The following is a 19,168-nucleotide window of genomic DNA, read 5'->3' as shown; positions in this document are numbered from 1 at the left end:
AAAAGGTATAGGTTGTAATTTGAACTGATATATGTTGCGACTTATTGCAGTGTAACCTGTGAAAATTGGAAAGTAATACATGTTGCTAATCTAATCGTTTTACATATAAATAAATACAAAAAATTGTAAAAGAAAACGTCTATACTTACCGAAAAAGAAACAGTCATCGTTGGACGAGACGAGAGAACGTAACCTACAAAAGACAAAGGTAGCCAAGCATTACAATAAATTCCTAGTGCATTACATATACGTGTGTCATTTTACAGTGATTATTCTGTGCACCACAGCAGCGTAGTGGCTAGTCATGTTGTGGTGTCAATGTCCCTTTAAGGCGCTGGTTGGCAGTGTGCATCTCGCGCGGGACAGCCAGCCAGCCAGCCAGCTCCCGCGAGAGGACAGCGTGCCCGCAGCTCCCGGCGTGCCCCGCGCAGGAAGATGAAGGCTGCGGCGGCCATGTTGCTTTAGGCCCTGTCCGGAAAGCGCAGAAAGGTACAGCTGACGGAGGCAGCACCCGGGCGGCGGCAATCCGCATCCATCCGGCCGGGGAGTCACCATGAGCGGGGGGACGCCGTACATCGGCAGCAAGATCAGCCTGATCTCCAAGGCGGAGATCCGATATGAGGGCATCCTCTACACCATCGACACCGAGAACTCAACCGTGGCCCTGGCCAAAGGTAACGGCGGAGGGAGGGGGGACCGCGGGTGGTGGGTGGCCCTGTATCCGGCTGTCACAGCGACAAACATGGAGGCGCCGGGGCTGGGGAGTGACTTCCAGGGGTCACTGGGGCTCCTATAACCAGAGATAGTGCTCAGCCCCGTCCTCTGCCGCTGCCTGTGCCCTATCTGCGATACCGGGATCGTACATACATGATATCGGGACCATACATACTGGGATACAGACATACTGGAAAACATATACATACCAGGATACAGGGACTAGACTATCATACATATTTATAAACATACCAGGATACATGGACTTGTATCCTATATACACATCCCATAACATACATGATACAGGGGCAATACATACATACATACCAGGATATAGGGACTATAATACACATACTTATAAACATACATGACACAGGAGACATACATAAGTATGTCTCCTGATACAGGGGCTATATACTTATAAACATACATGATACACGGACTACACATACATACCAGGAAATAGGTTGACACATAATAGGACTATACATAAATATGATACAAGGACTACGTTTTAATACACACAGACCTAGGATCCAGGAACTACACCTACATAACTTATCAGGTTACTAGGACTATCCTACATACATTCTAAAGTATTTTAGTATAGATTATGTAAGCTGTCACGAGCAGGGCCCTCTGTCCTCGTGTTCTTTTCTTAGAATATCTATATCTGTAGCCATGTACGGCCGTCCAAACCCCATTGAGCCTTATTGGATGGCCATACATCGGATGGGACGCCAAATGCGATATTGGAGGATTTCTCAGCACAATCAGGTGAAACTGGCCCAAATCGCTTAAGTGTTGCTTCTTAATAGTTGCTTCAGTGTCCTGTCTCCTGATGTACCGTATATACTCGAATATAAGCCGAGTTTTTCAGCACATTTTTTTGTGCTGAAAAAGCCCTCCTCGGCTTATATTCGAGTGAGGGTCACACTGCGGGGGAGACGGGAGGACGAAGCTGCCAGAGGTGGGACCCGGCATGTGCGCAGGCTGCCACTCACACTGACAAGTCCTCCGGCGCAGCCCAGCAGCCGCGTCCAGGAGCGCACAGTCCACCTCCGGGTCACACAGCAGCACAAGGAGGAAGCCGCAGCCCTGACTACCTGCAGCCGCCGGGAGAGAAGGAGAGCAGCCCAGGGCGATTGCGGGAGGGATGGCGTCTCGCATGGCGCTGCAGCACCACCGCCCCAGCACACTTCAGGTACTCCGCAGCAGCGCAGGTCCCACAGAGTGGGGGGAGAAGGGGAACTACAGATGCCAGTAGAGTTCCACCAGCAGGGGAGGGTGAGGTGGGCAGACTGAGTGGCCTGGAAGCACACACATTGTAGTGTGCAGACATCCGATTGAAGCTGCTGGCTGCTGTCAGTCAGTGGGCTGTGTCGTGATGTATCTTGTGGTAGGTCCTGCTGTGCTGCTAGACCTCCTGCCAGCCTCCGACCGTTACCTGTGCTGCTATCTATTTTGCTGTTGGTGTGTACTACTTTTGGCTCTGGCATCTTTACCACTTTCCTCCGCTCCACCTAATCCTCTCCCCATAAATCCTCTCCCCCTCTCCTTTGGCTCCTAGGCTTATACTCGAGTCAATCAGTTTTCCCAGTTTTTTGGGGTTAAATTGGGTGCCTCGGCTTATACTCGGGTCGACTTATACTCGAGTATATACGGTAACTATATTTTATATACCATGTACTTGTACTGAAAGTCTTGTTTAGCTTATTTATGTATTGTAATACCACTTTCACATCGCCGACACGTTTTAAAAACCGGTATTTAAAACGGTAATTAAAACGGGTCAGAGCCTTAACATTGCCGCAGATTACCGTTTTAAATACCGGTTTATACCTCTTTCACATCGCACTTTTAAAACGGTAAATTGCCGTTTTTTTTTCCCTTTTTAAAACGTTTAAGCCTGCACTGTGAATGCATAGCATTGTACACATTCACATTGCACAAAAAACGGCAAGGAACCGTGTAGGACTCTGCTTTTTACACGGTTCGAAATGCCAGTTAACTTTAAATGGTAAATCGGCTGTGGTGCATTCACAGTGCAGGCTTAAACGTTTTAAAAAGGGAAAAAAACGGCAATTTACCGTTTTAAAAGTGCGATGTGAAAGGGGTATTAGGTGCTGTGGAACTCTTGTGGTCCATATAAATAAACAATAATACAGGGGTTCAACTATCATTCATACATACATGATACGTACTGGGATACAGTGACTACACTGTCATACATTTATACATACCTAGACACACACCAGCACCTTGATTAAAAAAAAAAAAAGCCTGCAGGCTTTTAACCGACGTTTCAAAGCCTGCAGGCTTTTCTTTATCAAGGTGCTGGTGTATATATTTTCAAAATCGGCTAGTGTGGAAAAGTTGTTACTTGACCTGAATAAGAAACAAACCAACGCTTTTTGCTCTGTCATGGCAGGGCTGTGGCTAGGGGGGTCACGCGCACCAGGCGCTGGAGGGTGGGGGCGCTAGGGTGGTGTCCCGGCAGCGTGGTCCCTGGGATGAGCAGCGGGGGTCCGGGGACTGGTGGGTTAATGCCAGGTCCTAGCGGGGTCCCGGGGACTGGTAGGTTAACTCCGGCTCCTAGCGCTGCCGGTCGGTGGGCGGGAAGCAGGTTTTGAAAAGACTTGCCGGACGCTGATCCGGCAAGTCTTTTCAAAGTCATCAGCGCTTCCCGCCGCCAGGCAGATAGCGCTAGGAGACGGAGTGAGTGAAGGCTGCCGCTACACCAGTCCCTGGACCCCTGGATGCTGCCAACCCCTGCTGGCTGCACACAGGTATGTTGGCAGCGGGGGTCCAGGGACTGATGTAGCGGCAGCTTTCACATACACAGCCGCTCGCTATTTGCCTGGCGGCGGGAAGCGCTGATGATTTTGAAAAAACTTGCCGGACGCTGATTGGCTGAATTAAGCCAATCAGCGTCCGGCAAGTCTTTTCAAAATCTACCTCCCGCCCACTGCCCGGCAGCGCTAGGAGCCGGAGTTAACCTTCTCCAGTCCCCGGACCCCCGCTGCCTGTCCCCAAGGCAGTGATTTGTTTTGGTGTTTTTTTTGGGGGGGGGCGACCAAATGACTGCCGACCCGGGCGCCGAAACACCTAGTTTCGGCCCTGGTCATGGGGTGTCCAAACTTTTTGCGACGAGGGCCAGTTTTGGTGAGATGAAAATTTGAGGGGACCGACATTCTTTGAATCATTAATCGCATCAGAATGGTCCCCCACTCTGCCCCCATTCACTTTGTCCCCCAGCCTGCCCCTTCACTGTATATTCCCTAGACTGCCCCCTTTCTCTGTATTTCCTCCAGCCTGCCCCCATTCACTGTATGTCCCCCACTCTGCCCCCTTACTGTATATTCCCCTGCCTGACCATCTTTCTTTCTCAGCCTGCTCCTCCTTCAGTGTATGTTCCCCACTCTGCACCCATTCAGCCTGTCTCCCCTTCTCTGAATGTCCATCACTGCCTCCATTAACTGTATCTTGCCTGCCTGCCCCCTCCCTTCTCTGTGTTTCCCAGCCCCTTGTGTGAGCCAGAGGATGGAGAGGCAAAGCAGGTACTGCAAGGACAGGAGATGCTTGGGCTCCTGCTGCCGCCCTCCTCCACTCTGCATGTTATGAGCGCAAGCTTCCCCCTTGCTGCACCCCCTCCCCACACACTGCTGTCACTGTGATTGCGGAGGATGGTGATATAAATTTGCAGCTGCAGGGGTTGGATTCATACTCACCCGAAAGACACCAAACCCATCTCAATGTGGCGGCCGGCACCTCCTCACTGCTGCAGACAGCAAGGTAAAGGCATGCTCGCCGGTGCCCCACCTTAAGTGCTGTGTGTTCCGCATCTGATGCTCCACCCGCTTCTAGCTGGAGCTGCGGCCCGCTTGAAATGACAGCACGAGCTGCAATTGGCCCCCGGGCCGAACTTTGGACATGCCTGCTCGAAGTCAGTATCTTGTGTTACGGCAAGACACCTAAAGTTTCCCTTTTTAGATGAAAATAAGGTACTTGTTTCCTAGCACGGCCACAATCGCGGGCATCGTGTGCCTTAACTTTAAGGCACGAAATGCCCGCGATTTCCTTTGAAAAAAACAGTACTCGGGTACATCGCGTCGGTCGTGTGCCTTAAGAAGGCACACGACGCAATGCCCACGATTTTCCCATAGGCTTCAATGTTAAAATATTTAACATTGAAGCCTATGCGATGGACCCGATTTGTCCATAGGCTTCAATGTTAAATTATTTTAACATTGAAACTGAGTCCATTTAACATAGGAAAAAATGGGAAAAGGCCGAATAAGGGCCATTTCTCATTGGGTATGGCCCCGTCATGTGTATAAAAAATAATGGCCCCCCATTGTGGCCGCCACCCCCACGATTGACGCGAACCCGAAGCGTGGCGAGCGCAGCGGTGCACGTCCTCCGACCTTTGCATTTCCCTACTATCCACGTCGGCGTGGAGTTCAGAATAGATTAGTGTGGCGAGCGCAGCGAGCCACCGAGCCCGAAGCGTGGCGAGCGGACGCTGATACCTGTGAAGCCCGCGAGGGGGCTCAGGGATCTGTGAAGGTATCAGCGTCCCCTCGCTGCGCTCGCCACGCTTCGGGCTCGGTGACTCGCTGCGCTCGCCACACTAATCTATTCTCAACTCCACGCCGACGTGGATAGTAGGGGAATGAAAAGGTCGGAGGACGCGCACCGCCGCCCCTCGCGGGCTCGCTGCGCTCGCCACGCTTCGGGTTCGCGTCAATCGTGGGGGTGGCGGCCACAATGGGGGGCCATTATTTTTTACACACATGACGGGGCCATACCCAATGAGAAATGGCCCATATTGGCCCTTTTACCATTTTTTACTATGTTAAATGGACTCAGTTTCAATGTGAAAATAATTTAACATTGAAGCCTATGGACACGATGGACCCGATTTCTCCATAGGCTTCAATGTTAAAATAATTTAACATTGAAGTCTATGGACACGATGGACCCGATTTCTCCATAGGCTTCAATGTTAAATTATTTTAACATTGAAGCCCATGGAGAAATCGGGTACATCGCGTCGTGTGCGTTTTGGTATGCACCCGACGGACACGATTTTTTCCGACACGACCACCACGATAGAAATCGTGGTGGCCGTGCTAGGAAACAAGTACCGAAAATAACGAAACGTATGAATAAGCTCCAATCTAGTTTAAATTGTCGGACATCTTACAGTGGTTCATTAATATACTTTAGCATAGTAAAAAGAGTATGAGCTTGTCCTAGTGCAAAGTTACTGACTGGCAGGAGAAAAAAATAACTGCCCCAGTTTCATGATCACAATTGTGAATATTGTGTGTTTTCACCCAAGAGGTTTTTTTGGAGAGGATGCTCTATAATTGAAATGACAAAGAGAAAAAACTTGGGGCAAAAAATCAGGGTAAATCCCTTTTGTTTCCCCCTTAATAGAATAGTGTCTTCTAATGTCCAACTCTTTACTGAATGCTACAGTAGTTCAGTAAACAATGCACTATGCAATGTTATTTAGGTACAGGTTGAGTATCCCTTATCCAAATATCAGTTATCCAAATTAGTCTGAAAACCATAGTCTCCAAAATGTATTTTTATTTTTTGCTAAAAACCTATTGGCTACATCTGTAACTGGCACTACTGGGTAAATAACATGTAACTGGCACTAAAAATTAGCAAGGACACGATTGCTTGGCATTCATATTCGGTGTCTGAGCTTGTACACAAACTTTGTTTCATGTTTTAAAATCTTGTTTCATGCACAAATAAAATATTGCATTTCATGTGTTTGATGTTCTTATACAAAATAAATGCAACATACTGCATTCCAATATGAAAATATTCCAAAATACAGAATACAGTAATCAGTTATCCAAAATGTTTCTGGTCCCGAGCATTTTGCAAAAGGGGATACTCTGTATTTTAAACCCTTCTCTTTATTGTCTTTAATTGTGGCAGATAATTTTAATCATTATTAATTGATTGAATTGGTCTTAAAATTCTTTTGCATCCCCTGTGCTGGGAACATGATTGGGCTGCATTAGAGCATATAATTATGCAAAACATTAGGCAATATATTAACGGTTAATATGTTAAAGAGCATTATGCTGTAATAAACAAATCTAATGTCTAGAAAAATGAAAATAAAGAACATTGAATCAAAACATATTGATTCATAACAGGTTTCAAAGATGTTGCACATACAGTATTGTCTATTGTTTTTTTTTATGTTGTGCTTTGAGTTCAGTTTTATACAAACCACTTGTGATTGATGTCCACTATTATTAGACTATTAAATTGGGCCAGTAAGCACATAACAAGGAAATAAAGTATTGCTGATCAATCCTTCCTAGTGATTAACACAGTGCTTGGCATATACTGGATGTACTGCTGGACACCACTGATAGAATGAATAACTCAATAGCATATCCAGTTGACTTATTACTTTCAATACACAATATATATCATTTTAGAATTCTGGCTGGACAGTTTGCATAGCATATGGGTGTGGTATGACTTGTCGACAGTGACCATGTTGACATTCAGTATGTCTTCATGGATATGTCGACATGATGAACTGTCAACAAACTATCCCTGTTTCAAAAGTGGTCTCTTACCATTTCTCATTAGCAGCTCCAGCTTCTCAGACCTGTAATACTCTTGCATTCCTATGAGTATCTCTCCCCCAGTGCCAAATTGCCCACCTTTCTCTTCTGGCACATGCTCCCAGAATAGGGGATGCAAAACAGTTTTTCAGACCAATTCATGTTTAAAATAAACTGCTACAATTAAAGACCGTTAACAGAAGTGTTTAAAAAACTGTACCTAAATAACAGAGCATAGTGCATTGTTTACTGAACTTACTGTAGCATTCAGTAAAGAGTTGGACATTAGAAGACACTAATCCAGTGGTTCCCAAACTGTGTGCCGTGGCTCCCTGGGGTGCCTTGGGACACATGCAGGGGTGCCCTTGGTTGGTGGTCCAGGACCTATTCAAATTATTAATGGTTAATGGGTGCCGTGGATCAAAAAACTTTGGGAACCTCTGCACTAATCTATTAATGGCAAACAAAGGGGATTTACCCTTATTTTTTGCCACAAGTTTTTTTTTTTTACTTGGACACTTCAATTAGAGCATCCTCTCCAAAAAAAAAAAAACCTTTTTGGGTGAAAACACATAATAGTCACAATTGTGACCATAAAAACGAGTCAGTTATCAGGGAATTTTTTTTTTCTCCTGCCAGTCAGTAACATTGCACTAGGACAAGCTCGTACTCTTTTGCAAGTTTCTTATTCCGATCAAGTCACCACTTTTCACACTAGCCAATTTTGAATATCTCAATTTAAACTTTTTCACTCCGCCCTAATATATGTATGTAATGAGAAAGAATGAGAAACAGCGCTCTTTAGTGTAATAAGTAGAAATCCAAAAGTGTGGATACAAGTATTGTGCGTACCGTATTTAAAAATTGTGGAGTTTATTTAAAGTGAAAAATAAATAAAAACAAGCTTACATGGATAAAGTGCTGGGGTAGAAACGGGCTGCTATCTCTGCGTTTCGTCTCTTATGCCCTACAAATATGGGCTGGACTTCATCAGGAGATGAAGTCCAGTTCCCTTATGGGAACATTTCCTAAAGCTTCGACAAATGAAGCAGGGATCAGATTCCATCATTGCTCTATTGCGTCTTAAGCTGTATACACATGGAGCAATATGATCGCTGGCAATATATTGCTCAGCGATCATATTGCTCGGTGTCCCGTTTTCATCAGCGACCAGAGATGGTCGCTGGTGAAAATGACACTCTGGAGAGGAGGCAGGGGGAAGTCGCTGGTCGGAGGAGAATTTGTTTGAATTTTCCATATGTACTGAGTTCCCGCAATTCCCTCTGATGGAACCAATGGGATCACTCCCAGCACCCAAGGTAGCCACCGCCTCACACTACACTTGTGCAGCAGGACTAGGGGCCCTAAACTAGGAAGCCCTTCCATTGTAACGGACAGCTCTTATCACGAGGAAGGTTCTTGGTGCCTTTATTAATGCACAATGAGAAGTGCAATATACCGCAATGTGGATAAGATGCTTCGTACATCCCGCCCTTAAGCTCCCAGTCTATTGGAGCATACACTATACTGCACTGGCTTGTACCCAACACTTCCTCCCATCTGCCAGGGAGCGTACACTATACTGCACTGGCTTGTACCCAACACTTCTTCCCATCTGCCAGGGAGCGTACACTATACTGCACTGGCTTGTACCCAACACTTCCTCCCATCTGCCAGGGAGCGTACACTATACTGCACTGGCTTGTACCCAACACTTCCTCCCATCTGCCAGGGAGCGTACACTATACTGCACTGGCTTGTACCCAACACTTCCTCCCATCTGCCAGGGAGCGTTCACTATACTGCACTGGCTTGTACCCAACACTTCCTCCCATCTGCCAGGGAGCGTACACTAAACTGCACTGGCCTGTACCCAACACTTCCTCCCATCTGCCAGGGAGCATCCCCTATACTGCACTGGCCTGTACCCAACACTTCCTCCCAGTCTTTTTTTTTTTATTCGCAAGAATGATGGCTAACGGCATGTTCTAAACCTGTGTAATAACTTGTCTATTTAAGCGGCTTTCTTTACTACTACTACTACTACTACTACTACTACTACTACTACTACCGTGTTTCCCCGATAATAAGACCTCCCCCGAAAACAAGACCTCCCCCAGATTTTGGACATGTGTCCAAAATAAGACCTCCCCCGAAAATAAGGCCGATTCAAATTTCAATCCTGTGGATTGCAAACAATAAATACTAGACTCCGCTAACCTCCAGGTGATTTTCAATCATCTCTGAGGTATTTAGAGACCTCCAGCTTCTACAGATGATGCATTGCGGGAGCCACGTGACGTCGCCGCGCACATCACGCGGCTGCAGCAGAGCACGGAGCGCTGGCGTTGATGAGACAGAGAGGAGGAGAGGTGTGTAAAGGAGGCTACGGTACGTTCCCTCTCTTTAACTGGGGGCATGTTTACAAGGAGCACTGGGGCGTGTTTACAAGGAGCACTGGGGGCATGTTTAAAAGGAGGACAGGGGCATGTATTAAAATAAGACCTCCCCTGAAAATAAGGACTATGGTGTTTTGTGGGTTGAAAAAAAATAAGACTGTCTTATCGGGGAAACACGGTACTTAATAACCGCAAATGTGTTTGAATTAATGTATAATTGATATACACAGCTAAGTCATATTTAAACTATTATAGGAGGCAATGTGTTAAGTTCACATATCTCTAGTCTTATTTGCTAGGCTTGTTATCCAATATGCAACATTGTTACATCTCATAACTATCTTTGTCTGCTACTGTTGCAATATTTATTGCCAAAAGCACAAATTGTTATACTAAACAACTCAGTCCCAGCAATAAGTCTGCATACTCTAAGAACTAAAGTTATGATATGTCAAAATAATTGGCAAATATGCTTAATTAATCTGAACTTGGCGGTTTAAGCTTGTATTTATTTTTTTCAAACGTTTGACATTGATGTCCTGTGAATATGGATTCAAATCACTGACGCAATAACTTGATGTTTGAGTGATAATTTTTCACAGACAGGGGTGTGACATTCTTTTGCAGTTGTGTTTTAACTTCATGTGTATATATTTTTTTCAATTAGTTTAGACTAATTATGTGTAAACACAATTTTTTTTTTGCAAAGTAATATTAAAAGTTAAGTTTTAATACCACCTTTTCAACACATTCTCCTCTGCACTCGCCGGCTCCAGTATTCAACGAGTCAGGGGCTCACTGCCCCTGACCGGCGAATTTTAACTCCTGCGGCGATGCCTGCCCAGAACGTTTGTGGGGGGGAGGTGGGCTCCCCGGGAGCCAGGCAGCACAGGCTGCCCCCCGGGATAGCCAACAGGGGACCAGGTATTCACTACACCCGATCGTGCATATGTAATGATCGGGTGCAGTGAATATATGATTATCTAATGAGCGGCTCGGCTCCCGGCCCCCTGCTGCTATATATATTTTTTAAATTAAATATATATTCATGTGCTTACAGCACATGAATAAAAATAGCATGCCCCTCCTCAGAATAAAATTCCTGATTTTTTTTTTTGACACCAAATGTAAAAAACAAAACACTTTATTTTAAAAGTTCACGTTCCACTTCACCATAAAAAGATAGCGATTGCTACTCTGTGAATCATGGCGATAAAAACCTTGAAATGTATTCGCCATCTGGTCATTGAATAGGGTGATTCACCGTTTTAGTCAAAAAAATTGCCGTACAGCACGAAAATAGCACAATCGCCATAAAACATGGCGAATCAGCCTCATTGAATACTGCCCTTCCTCCCAGTCGGTTATACTGCACTGGCCTGTACCCAACACTTCCTGCCAGGGGGCATACACTATACTGCACTGGCCTTACCCAACACTTCCTCCCAGTCTGTTATACCGCACTGGCCTGTACCCAACACTTCCTGCCAGTCTCCCTATGACCCCATTTATTACTCTTTCTATAGAACCGGTATTCGTTCCACATTGTATTTGCAGGCTTATAGGGAAATGCCGTGTTCATGTGTTTGGTGCATCACTGATTCCTATGCTTGGTTTTCCCATCCAGTGCGTTCATTTGGAACAGAGGATCGACCCACAGACAGACCTATTCCTCCCAGAGATGAAGTGTTCGAGTACATCATATTCCGGGGGAGTGATATTAAGGACCTCACCGTATGTGAACCCCCTAAACCCCAGTGCTCCTTACCGCAAGACCCTGCAATAGTCCAGGTGTGTATTCGGTCTTCTGTGCGCCAGATACTGACTATTCCACGCTAGGATCGTCCCTCAAATACTCTGTGTCTATTTGCATTGTTCTTTTCCTAAGAGAGAGTCATCTCCTTATCTGCTGGTTCTACCCAACCTCACCTGGCCGCCTATGTAGAGCAGCGCTGAATGATATAAGGCCATGTCTGCATATCACTCTGCCCTAGTACCTTGTAACGTAGCATATAGAAGTACTAGTGTTCCCTCTAAGCTAATTTTGCAGGGTGCCCCACCCTGCCCATTTTAAAAACCTCAAAATGCACCCTGCCCTTCTTGTTTGTGGCACTGTATGCCCTTAAGCTGCCCACCACCGCACTGATATGCCATTGAGAACTTTCAGTGTGTGCCACTATGTGTAATGGGCATTATGGTGTGTGGTATAATGTGTAATTGTAATTACGGCAGAATATGTAATGGGCACAGCAGAGTATGACCATGTCTAATAGGCGTAATCCTAGTGTAGTGTGCAATTTTTTTTTATTTTTTTTTTTGTAAAGGTTTTTTTTTTTTTTTTTTTTTTTTAATGTAAATTTCTAATATAAAAAGTGCACTGTCCTAAAAAAAAACACTGAGTACCCTACATATTACAGGTGATGTATAGATACATTTATGATGTAACTAACTTAGGGGAATTGGGGGGAATCATTGTAGATCCTAAACCTTCCCTTCTCTCTTCACTGAGTAATGGGTACAATAAGTGTTTCGCTCATGCAGAGAGAGCGGTTTCTCCATACAGTACATGGACGAAGTAGTTTGGTTAGCTTGTATTCTCACCTGTGATTGGGATAATGGTTATATGTATAATGTCCACATGCCTGTAATGCACTAGTGAGTAATTTTAAGTTTTCCCCTTCAGTCCTCTCTAGGGCCTTCCGTATCATCTTCATTTCAGACTGTAAGCTCCTATGCTCCATTCAACCGGATGCCAGCGTACAGCCAGTTTAACTCCAGCCCCCTGGTGCCTCAGCAGTTTGGAGCCGTCGGAGTCGGTAGGGATTATTTTGATTGTTCTGTAGCCGCTGTTCCAACAGAAAAATAACGCTCATGTGTTTCAGGGAACATGAGCATTAGATACATTGGGGCGATTCCTTTAGCATCGCAGGGATGTAGCTCCTGGGTTAAATACTCTGGTCAATTCTATTGATTTTTATCATGCTTGGGTACTGAACCTGACAGGGGCATTTCACTGCGATTAATGACCCTGTGGCAGCTATTTCCTGCGCACGTTGCTGTTGTTATTAGGCTGTGAGTTTTTGTTTTTCTTCTCTGTCTGCAGGTCGCTCGAGTCCTCTGCTAGACCCCTTACGGAAGAGTCCTACGCTCGAACAGGGCGTCCAGACTGCCCCTGCAGTACAGGCACCGGTGGTGGCAGCAGTTGGCAGGAGAAGTCCGGTAACTTCCAGATCTCTGCCGCTCACCAACCAAAAGACATTGGAGAGCCAAGAACAGAGGAAAGGTGAGACACGCCGCTGGTCTACATAAACAGAGTTCCTACATGCAGCGGAAACCTCACACGTTGTTTGTGTTCCAGTTGAGACGCACAGAGCTCCGAGACCCGACATAGACCTCCTCAGGAATGACAAACCGGATCCCAACAAGAGACAAGCTGGTGAGGCACTGTGTGCTTAATTCTGGGACCTGCTCCCTCGCACAGGTGTAGGGACTAATGCGGCTTGCCCGCCCATACACTGTTTCTGTGAATTATTTTTATTCCTACCCCATGTATGGCGCTGTGTACACCTTGTGGCCCAAAAGATTGAGGGAGGCAGATGTATTAAGCAGTGATGAGGAAGGAGAAATGGCCCATGGCAACCAATCAGCACTGAAGTAACATCTTTAATTTGCATAATATAAAACAGAGCAGCTGATTGGTTGCCATGGGCCACTACTCCTCCCTTTATTACTGCTTCATACATCTAACATTGGGGCAGATTTATTAAGCCTGGTGAAGCAATTAAATGGAGATAAACTGGAAGGAGAACGCACCTGCCGACTGTCACTTTTCAAACAATTGATTGGTTGGTGCATTATCTCCTTCCAATTTATCTCCACTTTGTCTCTTCACCAGGCTTAATACATCTGCCCCCCTGAATCCTAAGTACGTATGTTATCTAGAATCTATGGCTACAGTTGTTAACTTATTATTGGAATACTTTAATGAGAGCCTGGATCCTGCATGGTTTGCTACATGACCTGCCAGTGTTTGCAGCAAAAAGTCCTGGTGGGATTTTACTGATATACTGTGCTCCTGTTTATTACCCACACTCCGCTCACCAAGTACATTAAATGTAGTTTATTCCACTGCCCGCCACCCTCTTTATAATGCCAGTTGTTAGTCGGATTTTAAACCAGCTAAAATGAAGATGGAACTTATTGCCGGATTGCTGGCCCTCTGTAAGCCGCATTTTCTATGGTTCTTGCCAATCGTAATTTTTTTTATTTTTAAACTCTTCCAGTGGCACTAGCTGCCCCTCCCCCTAGAAGAAGCCGAGGTGGTCACCGGGGAGGCCGGGGAAGATTTAACGTTCGGCGGGATGGGCCTATGAAGTTTGAAAAAGACTTTGACTTTGAGAGCGCTAATGCACAGTTCAACAAAGAGGACATAGACCGGGAATTTCACAATAAACTAAAGTTAAAAGGTTGGTGCTCAGTACATTAGCAGATAGATCCCCCCCCCCCCCCCCCACCTGAGTGCTGTGAGCTGTTATAACCTCTGTTGGAGGGTTTGGCTGCCTCTAGACTTTTCCAGTACGTGTGTGTGCTGATCTGTTTGTCCACGTGTGTTGTTCCAGATGACAAACCAGAGAAGCCAGTGAATGGGGAGGATAAAGCGGACTCCGGGGTAGACACTCAGAACAGTGAAGGAAATGTGGAAGAGGAGGAGGCGGCGGCGGCGGCAGCAGCGAGCCTTTATTACGATAAAACCAAATCTTTCTTCGACAACATCTCTTGTGACGATAACAGGTGAATGTTCTGCATTATCAGTCCCTGGGAATATGGTTCTGTACATGGAGGCCTTAATGTAGCCATCCAATCTCCAGATTTAGGCACGCACCCTTCCTGTTGTGGAACTACAAATCTCAGAATGCATTAAGAGTTAACTGTCACAAGGGCAGTTTGACGGGCGCTACCTTTAGGGCTCCTCACTCAAAAAAAAAAAAAAAAAAAAAAGCAGCAGCTGATAATGGGGGTTGTCAATCCCCGAAAAGACCACATGCAATTGAAATACTAACTCAGAATGCATTAGTAGTCTTTTTCCTGCCATGGTCTAAAACTGAAGAAATTCTAAAATAGATTTAAAAATGCATAGACATTTCATAGGTAATGATCATGAATACCAAGTTATAACGTCACAGATAATTATTAGTCTAATTTTGAAACTTGTGTAGTTTCACGGCGGCAGCCTAAGCTACGTTGTCTGCGTAGCCCAATGGCTGCCTAGTGTAGTATGTGTGTCTCCGCGGCAGCCCTGCGTAGTTAGCGTCTTCACCGTACTGTCCATGGGAGCTGCAGCTATGTCCCCAGCAAGCCTACTAAGCGCCTCTCACACAGCGCCGGCACGATCCCCTCTCCGCTGGGGGACACCGGTGGAGAGGCGCTCCATCTGTCTGAGATGCAGGAGCGTCTCAAGTACTGCGGCAGGGTACGGAACCCTGCCGACAGGATTAGGGGTTCAATAGCGCATGCGTCTCCTGCACAAAGGGGTGGTTCGGCCGCAAGTGCGTCTCATGCACAATAAAGGCGTGCTCCATGTTACCTACAGGCAAATGCCTCCATTTCAATCTCCCACTATCAACGGCAGCCCAAAGCGTGGCGAGCGCACGCATTCCGCGTCCTCCCGACCTGTTCATACCCACACTATCAACGTCGGCGTGAAGTTAATTTTATAAAGTGAGGTGAGCGCACGCGGATTACTTCACATGTATTCCGCGTCCGCTCGCCACACTTTATAAAATCAACTCCACGCCGATGTGGATAGTGGGGGTATGAACAGGTCGGGAGGACGCATAACGCTGGGCTAGCCACGCTTCAGGCTGCCGTGGATAGTGGGGGTGTTTCAGGAACACATTCCCACCTGTCATGCCAGGCAGGATAAAATGGTCAATGGTTCCCACACAATGTAATAAGTGCAGACTGACTACGCTAACTGCGTACGCTCCGGCTAGCCACAAACGGGATGGAACATGATGCTGATACTAACATGGACTCCTGACTGACTACTTGTGTAGTTTCACGGTGGCAGCTTAAGCTACGCTGCTAGCGTAGCCCAACGGCCGTGGGAACACTACGCTGATTCTGACAGGGACGCTATGCTAACTGCTGCCATGAACGTACCATCATTTTCTTGGTTTCTTAAGCTGCAAATGTTACCTACGCGCTGTGGGACCATTTACTAACCGCCTTAAGCTGTGTACACACGGAGATATATTGCTCCGTGTCTCCTGTACATCAGCGACCAGAGATGGTCGTTGATGAACAGGAGACTCTGCTGGGGGAAGAGGCAGGGAAACAGCTGATCGCAGGAGCAAGCTCCTGCGACCATCAGTGGCTGCACACGGGAGCGCGCACCTGACGATTTATCGCCGACAGCACAAACATCACTGGCAATATGGTCGCTCAGCGATATGTGCTGAAATGGCCCTTGTGTGTACAAAGCTTTAATGTCATTCATGAGGTCTGGCCATAATCATAAGGTGATGGTTCCTAGGGGAATGATTGGCTGCGTTCACACGTAAAGGATCAGCTTTTACACGGTGTAACTATTACAAGGCTGGTCATTGGATTGGTGTCAGCATTGTGAATTTGTGATTGGATATATGTATTGGTTTCATTTTTTTTCTTTGCGTTTGGATCATTGCAGAGATCGAAGACCCACGTGGGCTGAGGAAAGGAGAATAAATGCAGAGACATTTGGGCTTCCTCTGCGTTCAAACAGAGGTCGTGGGGGTTACAGAGGTAGAGGAGGTGGTGGGGGCATGGGGTACCGTGGAGGCAGAGGCCGCGGCGAGAGGAGAGGCCCTCCCGGAGGTGGTGCCTTTGGGCCACCTCGAAGTTACCGCGGTGGCTACAGAGGAGGAGGAGGACGTGGGGGAAGAGAATTTGGAGACTACGAGTACAGGGTGAGTAAAAATAATGCTCACAATAACTCTTGGATTCACCATGAACCTTTTCTATCCGAGCTGCAGGGTTGTGTTGTGATTGGTCCTCTTTTAGGAAGCTAAAGGTTAAGGGTCAGATGTATTAAGCTTCAAAGATTTATAAAACGGAGAGTGATAGCCAGCCAGCCAATCAGCTCCTACCTGCCGTGTCACATGCTGGGTTTGAAAAGTGATCACTTTTTTGAAGCTTTATACATCTGGCCCTGACAGCCTTCATTACAGTTATCATTCTAAATATTCTATGAACTAATGACAGTGAAAGAATGCAATAGGGTACATATACTAAAGCTTCTAAAATGAAGCTTGATGTTGCCCATAGCAACCAGATTCTGTCTACAATTTCTGTATTGCATCTTATAAACTGATAGACAGAATCTGGTTGCGATGGACAACTTCGCCGCTTTTAGAAATTTTCGCTTAACCCTTTGAGTGCCAAGTGAAATTCTCAAAATTGGTGTGAAAATTGGCAAGCAAACATTTGTAATCATCATAATGACCAGTAATGTTACCTTTTTTATATAGGAAATAGAATCTTTACACATTTTCTTTTTTTATTATGATTTGAATTTATATAACAAATGTGAGTGACGCTGGCATTTTTATCCGATATATTGCATATTTCTCAGATGTTGGCACTCAAATGGTTATTGTTCCTTTAGGCTGTTGGGTAGAAATCGCTAATGTTCTAGGATGCGTGTGATGTTACCGCAGTGTGGTTATAGATCAGTATATAATGGTTTCTTTTTTTTTTTTTCCTCTCTCTGCAGAAAGACAACAAGGTGGCTGCCTAGATGCAGCTGAATCTTTTTTTAAAAAAAATACAAAAACCTAAAAATATTCGCAGTCCAGAGAACTCGTTTTCCGTCTTTTGTGAAGAATGAAGTTTGACTTGCTGTACATCTTGTCACCAGCACTGGGGTGGGAGGGGGTCGGACTGCCTCACTGGAGCTTCTTCAGTGCAGCGGGGTCTTGCCGAATGGCCCATTTCTTACGTTCCGCGGCCCCTGCATCACTAAAGGATCTGGAACAGTTGGCGGTTCTGCCATTTTCTTTTTGAAAAACAAAGGCCAGCTTTGAAAATGTTGAGCATTAAATATATTTGAAATAGAAGACTGAAGTAATTTTGGTATACACAGTCTAACAGGACAGTGCGGCGAAATTTAAGTTTGGATTTTTTTTTGTTTAATTCCACATAATTCGGATATTTCTACAGAATGCCGTTAATACTGTGAGGTTTGGTCTCCTGAAGTTTGTTCTTTATTTAAAGGGTGATTTGACCCCCACCTTGTTATGCTCAAGTCCTCTTGTCCCAAGAGCTCAACCTCCTTCTAGTAGCAGCACATTAAAGTTGGCTATAGTACAACATAGCGTAATACTGTTTCAACGCCAGGGACACTTTTATATAATTGTGAACTTGCATAAATCCCACTGCCAAAGACTTGCAGGGCTTTCTGCTGTTTTGTATTCTGAGCCTGTAATAGGGTTGTACAAGTCGATATAATTCTGGGCCAATAGGTTTTTATTTTTTTTGTCTTTGAAATGCTTCCATTTAGATGTACACACTTTCTATAGGCAGAGATAAAAGGCATTGCGTTAAACTTTGTTACCAGTTCTTAGCCAACTTTCATAAACCGTGCACATGTCAGAAGTAGCCTTGACCTTAAAGTCGCCCTGGGGCTTACACGCATTGATGGCATCCATCTGTTCATGGGAACTAGTGATGTCATTTCTGTGTCACTAGCTCCCCATGAGCGGATAGGCCGTGTTTTCAGAAGTATTGATTGATTGCACAATACTTGCATTGTGTGTAGTTGAACGGGTACACTTTAATTGCAATAGATACTTGTGTGTGTATTGATTCACCCTTTGGTTGGAATTAAATGGAGACTGTTGGTTTTTCTATTGTCGCAAACCCCCTTTCTAGACCTAAGTGAAGGATTTACATTGAAAGCTTATATTAGTGAACAGATCAGCATCTCCTTATAGTACAGCTGCAAACGCGTGTCTAAATAGAGACTTGAAGATTTGTTCTAGCATCACATGGGTAAAGTACCTCCTGTGCTGGTAGCCGTTCTCTTTGCACACTTTGTTACAAGGTTTAACTTATTTTCATACAGGGATACATTATACGGTGATCAGATTAGTTCACTTGGTTTCTTTGTGCTTAAAAAATGATCATAAAACATTATTCCAAGTACGGTGCATCATCCACTGCGGTAGGTAGCCTGGTCCTGCTTACTGTAGGTGCACAGACCCAGCGCTCCTTGTGCATTTGAAAGCCAGAAAAAACGCTTACCGAATACAGACGAGACCCTTCTGTGGGTCTTGGTTTCATTCCTTTGTTCACTATGCTCCATATGGTCATCTCAGTTTCTGTTATCCGTAGAAGACCATAAGTCTGTTGTCTTGCATGGTTTGTCTGACCACCGACCAGCGCAGCCTCACTGGTTACTCTTGA

The 19,168-nt window shown here is 45.5% G+C and overlaps 1 protein-coding gene across 1 annotated transcript; it reads left to right on the top strand.

The window, feature by feature from the left end:
* The first annotated feature begins 396 nt into the window (after window positions 1-396).
* On the top strand, window positions 397-19,080 carry LSM14A (LSM14A mRNA processing body assembly factor). The gene is made up of 9 exons (XM_083165123.1): window positions 397-674; window positions 11,352-11,515; window positions 12,408-12,540; window positions 12,828-13,007; window positions 13,083-13,160; window positions 14,008-14,190; window positions 14,344-14,515; window positions 16,413-16,671; window positions 17,478-19,080. The coding sequence occupies exons 1-9, from the start codon at window positions 554-556 to the stop codon at window positions 17,499-17,501; spliced, it is 1,314 nt and encodes a 437-aa protein (XP_083021249.1). The 5' UTR covers window positions 397-553; the 3' UTR covers window positions 17,502-19,080.
* Window positions 19,081-19,168: the final 88 nt, after the last annotated feature.

Source organism: Crinia signifera, chromosome 11 (assembly GCF_055691185.1).
Source record: "Crinia signifera chromosome 11, ASM5569118v1, whole genome shotgun sequence".
NCBI lineage: Eukaryota > Metazoa > Chordata > Amphibia > Anura > Myobatrachidae > Crinia > Crinia signifera.
Note: the sequence above shows the minus strand (reverse complement) of the source record. Positions and strands in the feature narration are given on the sequence as shown.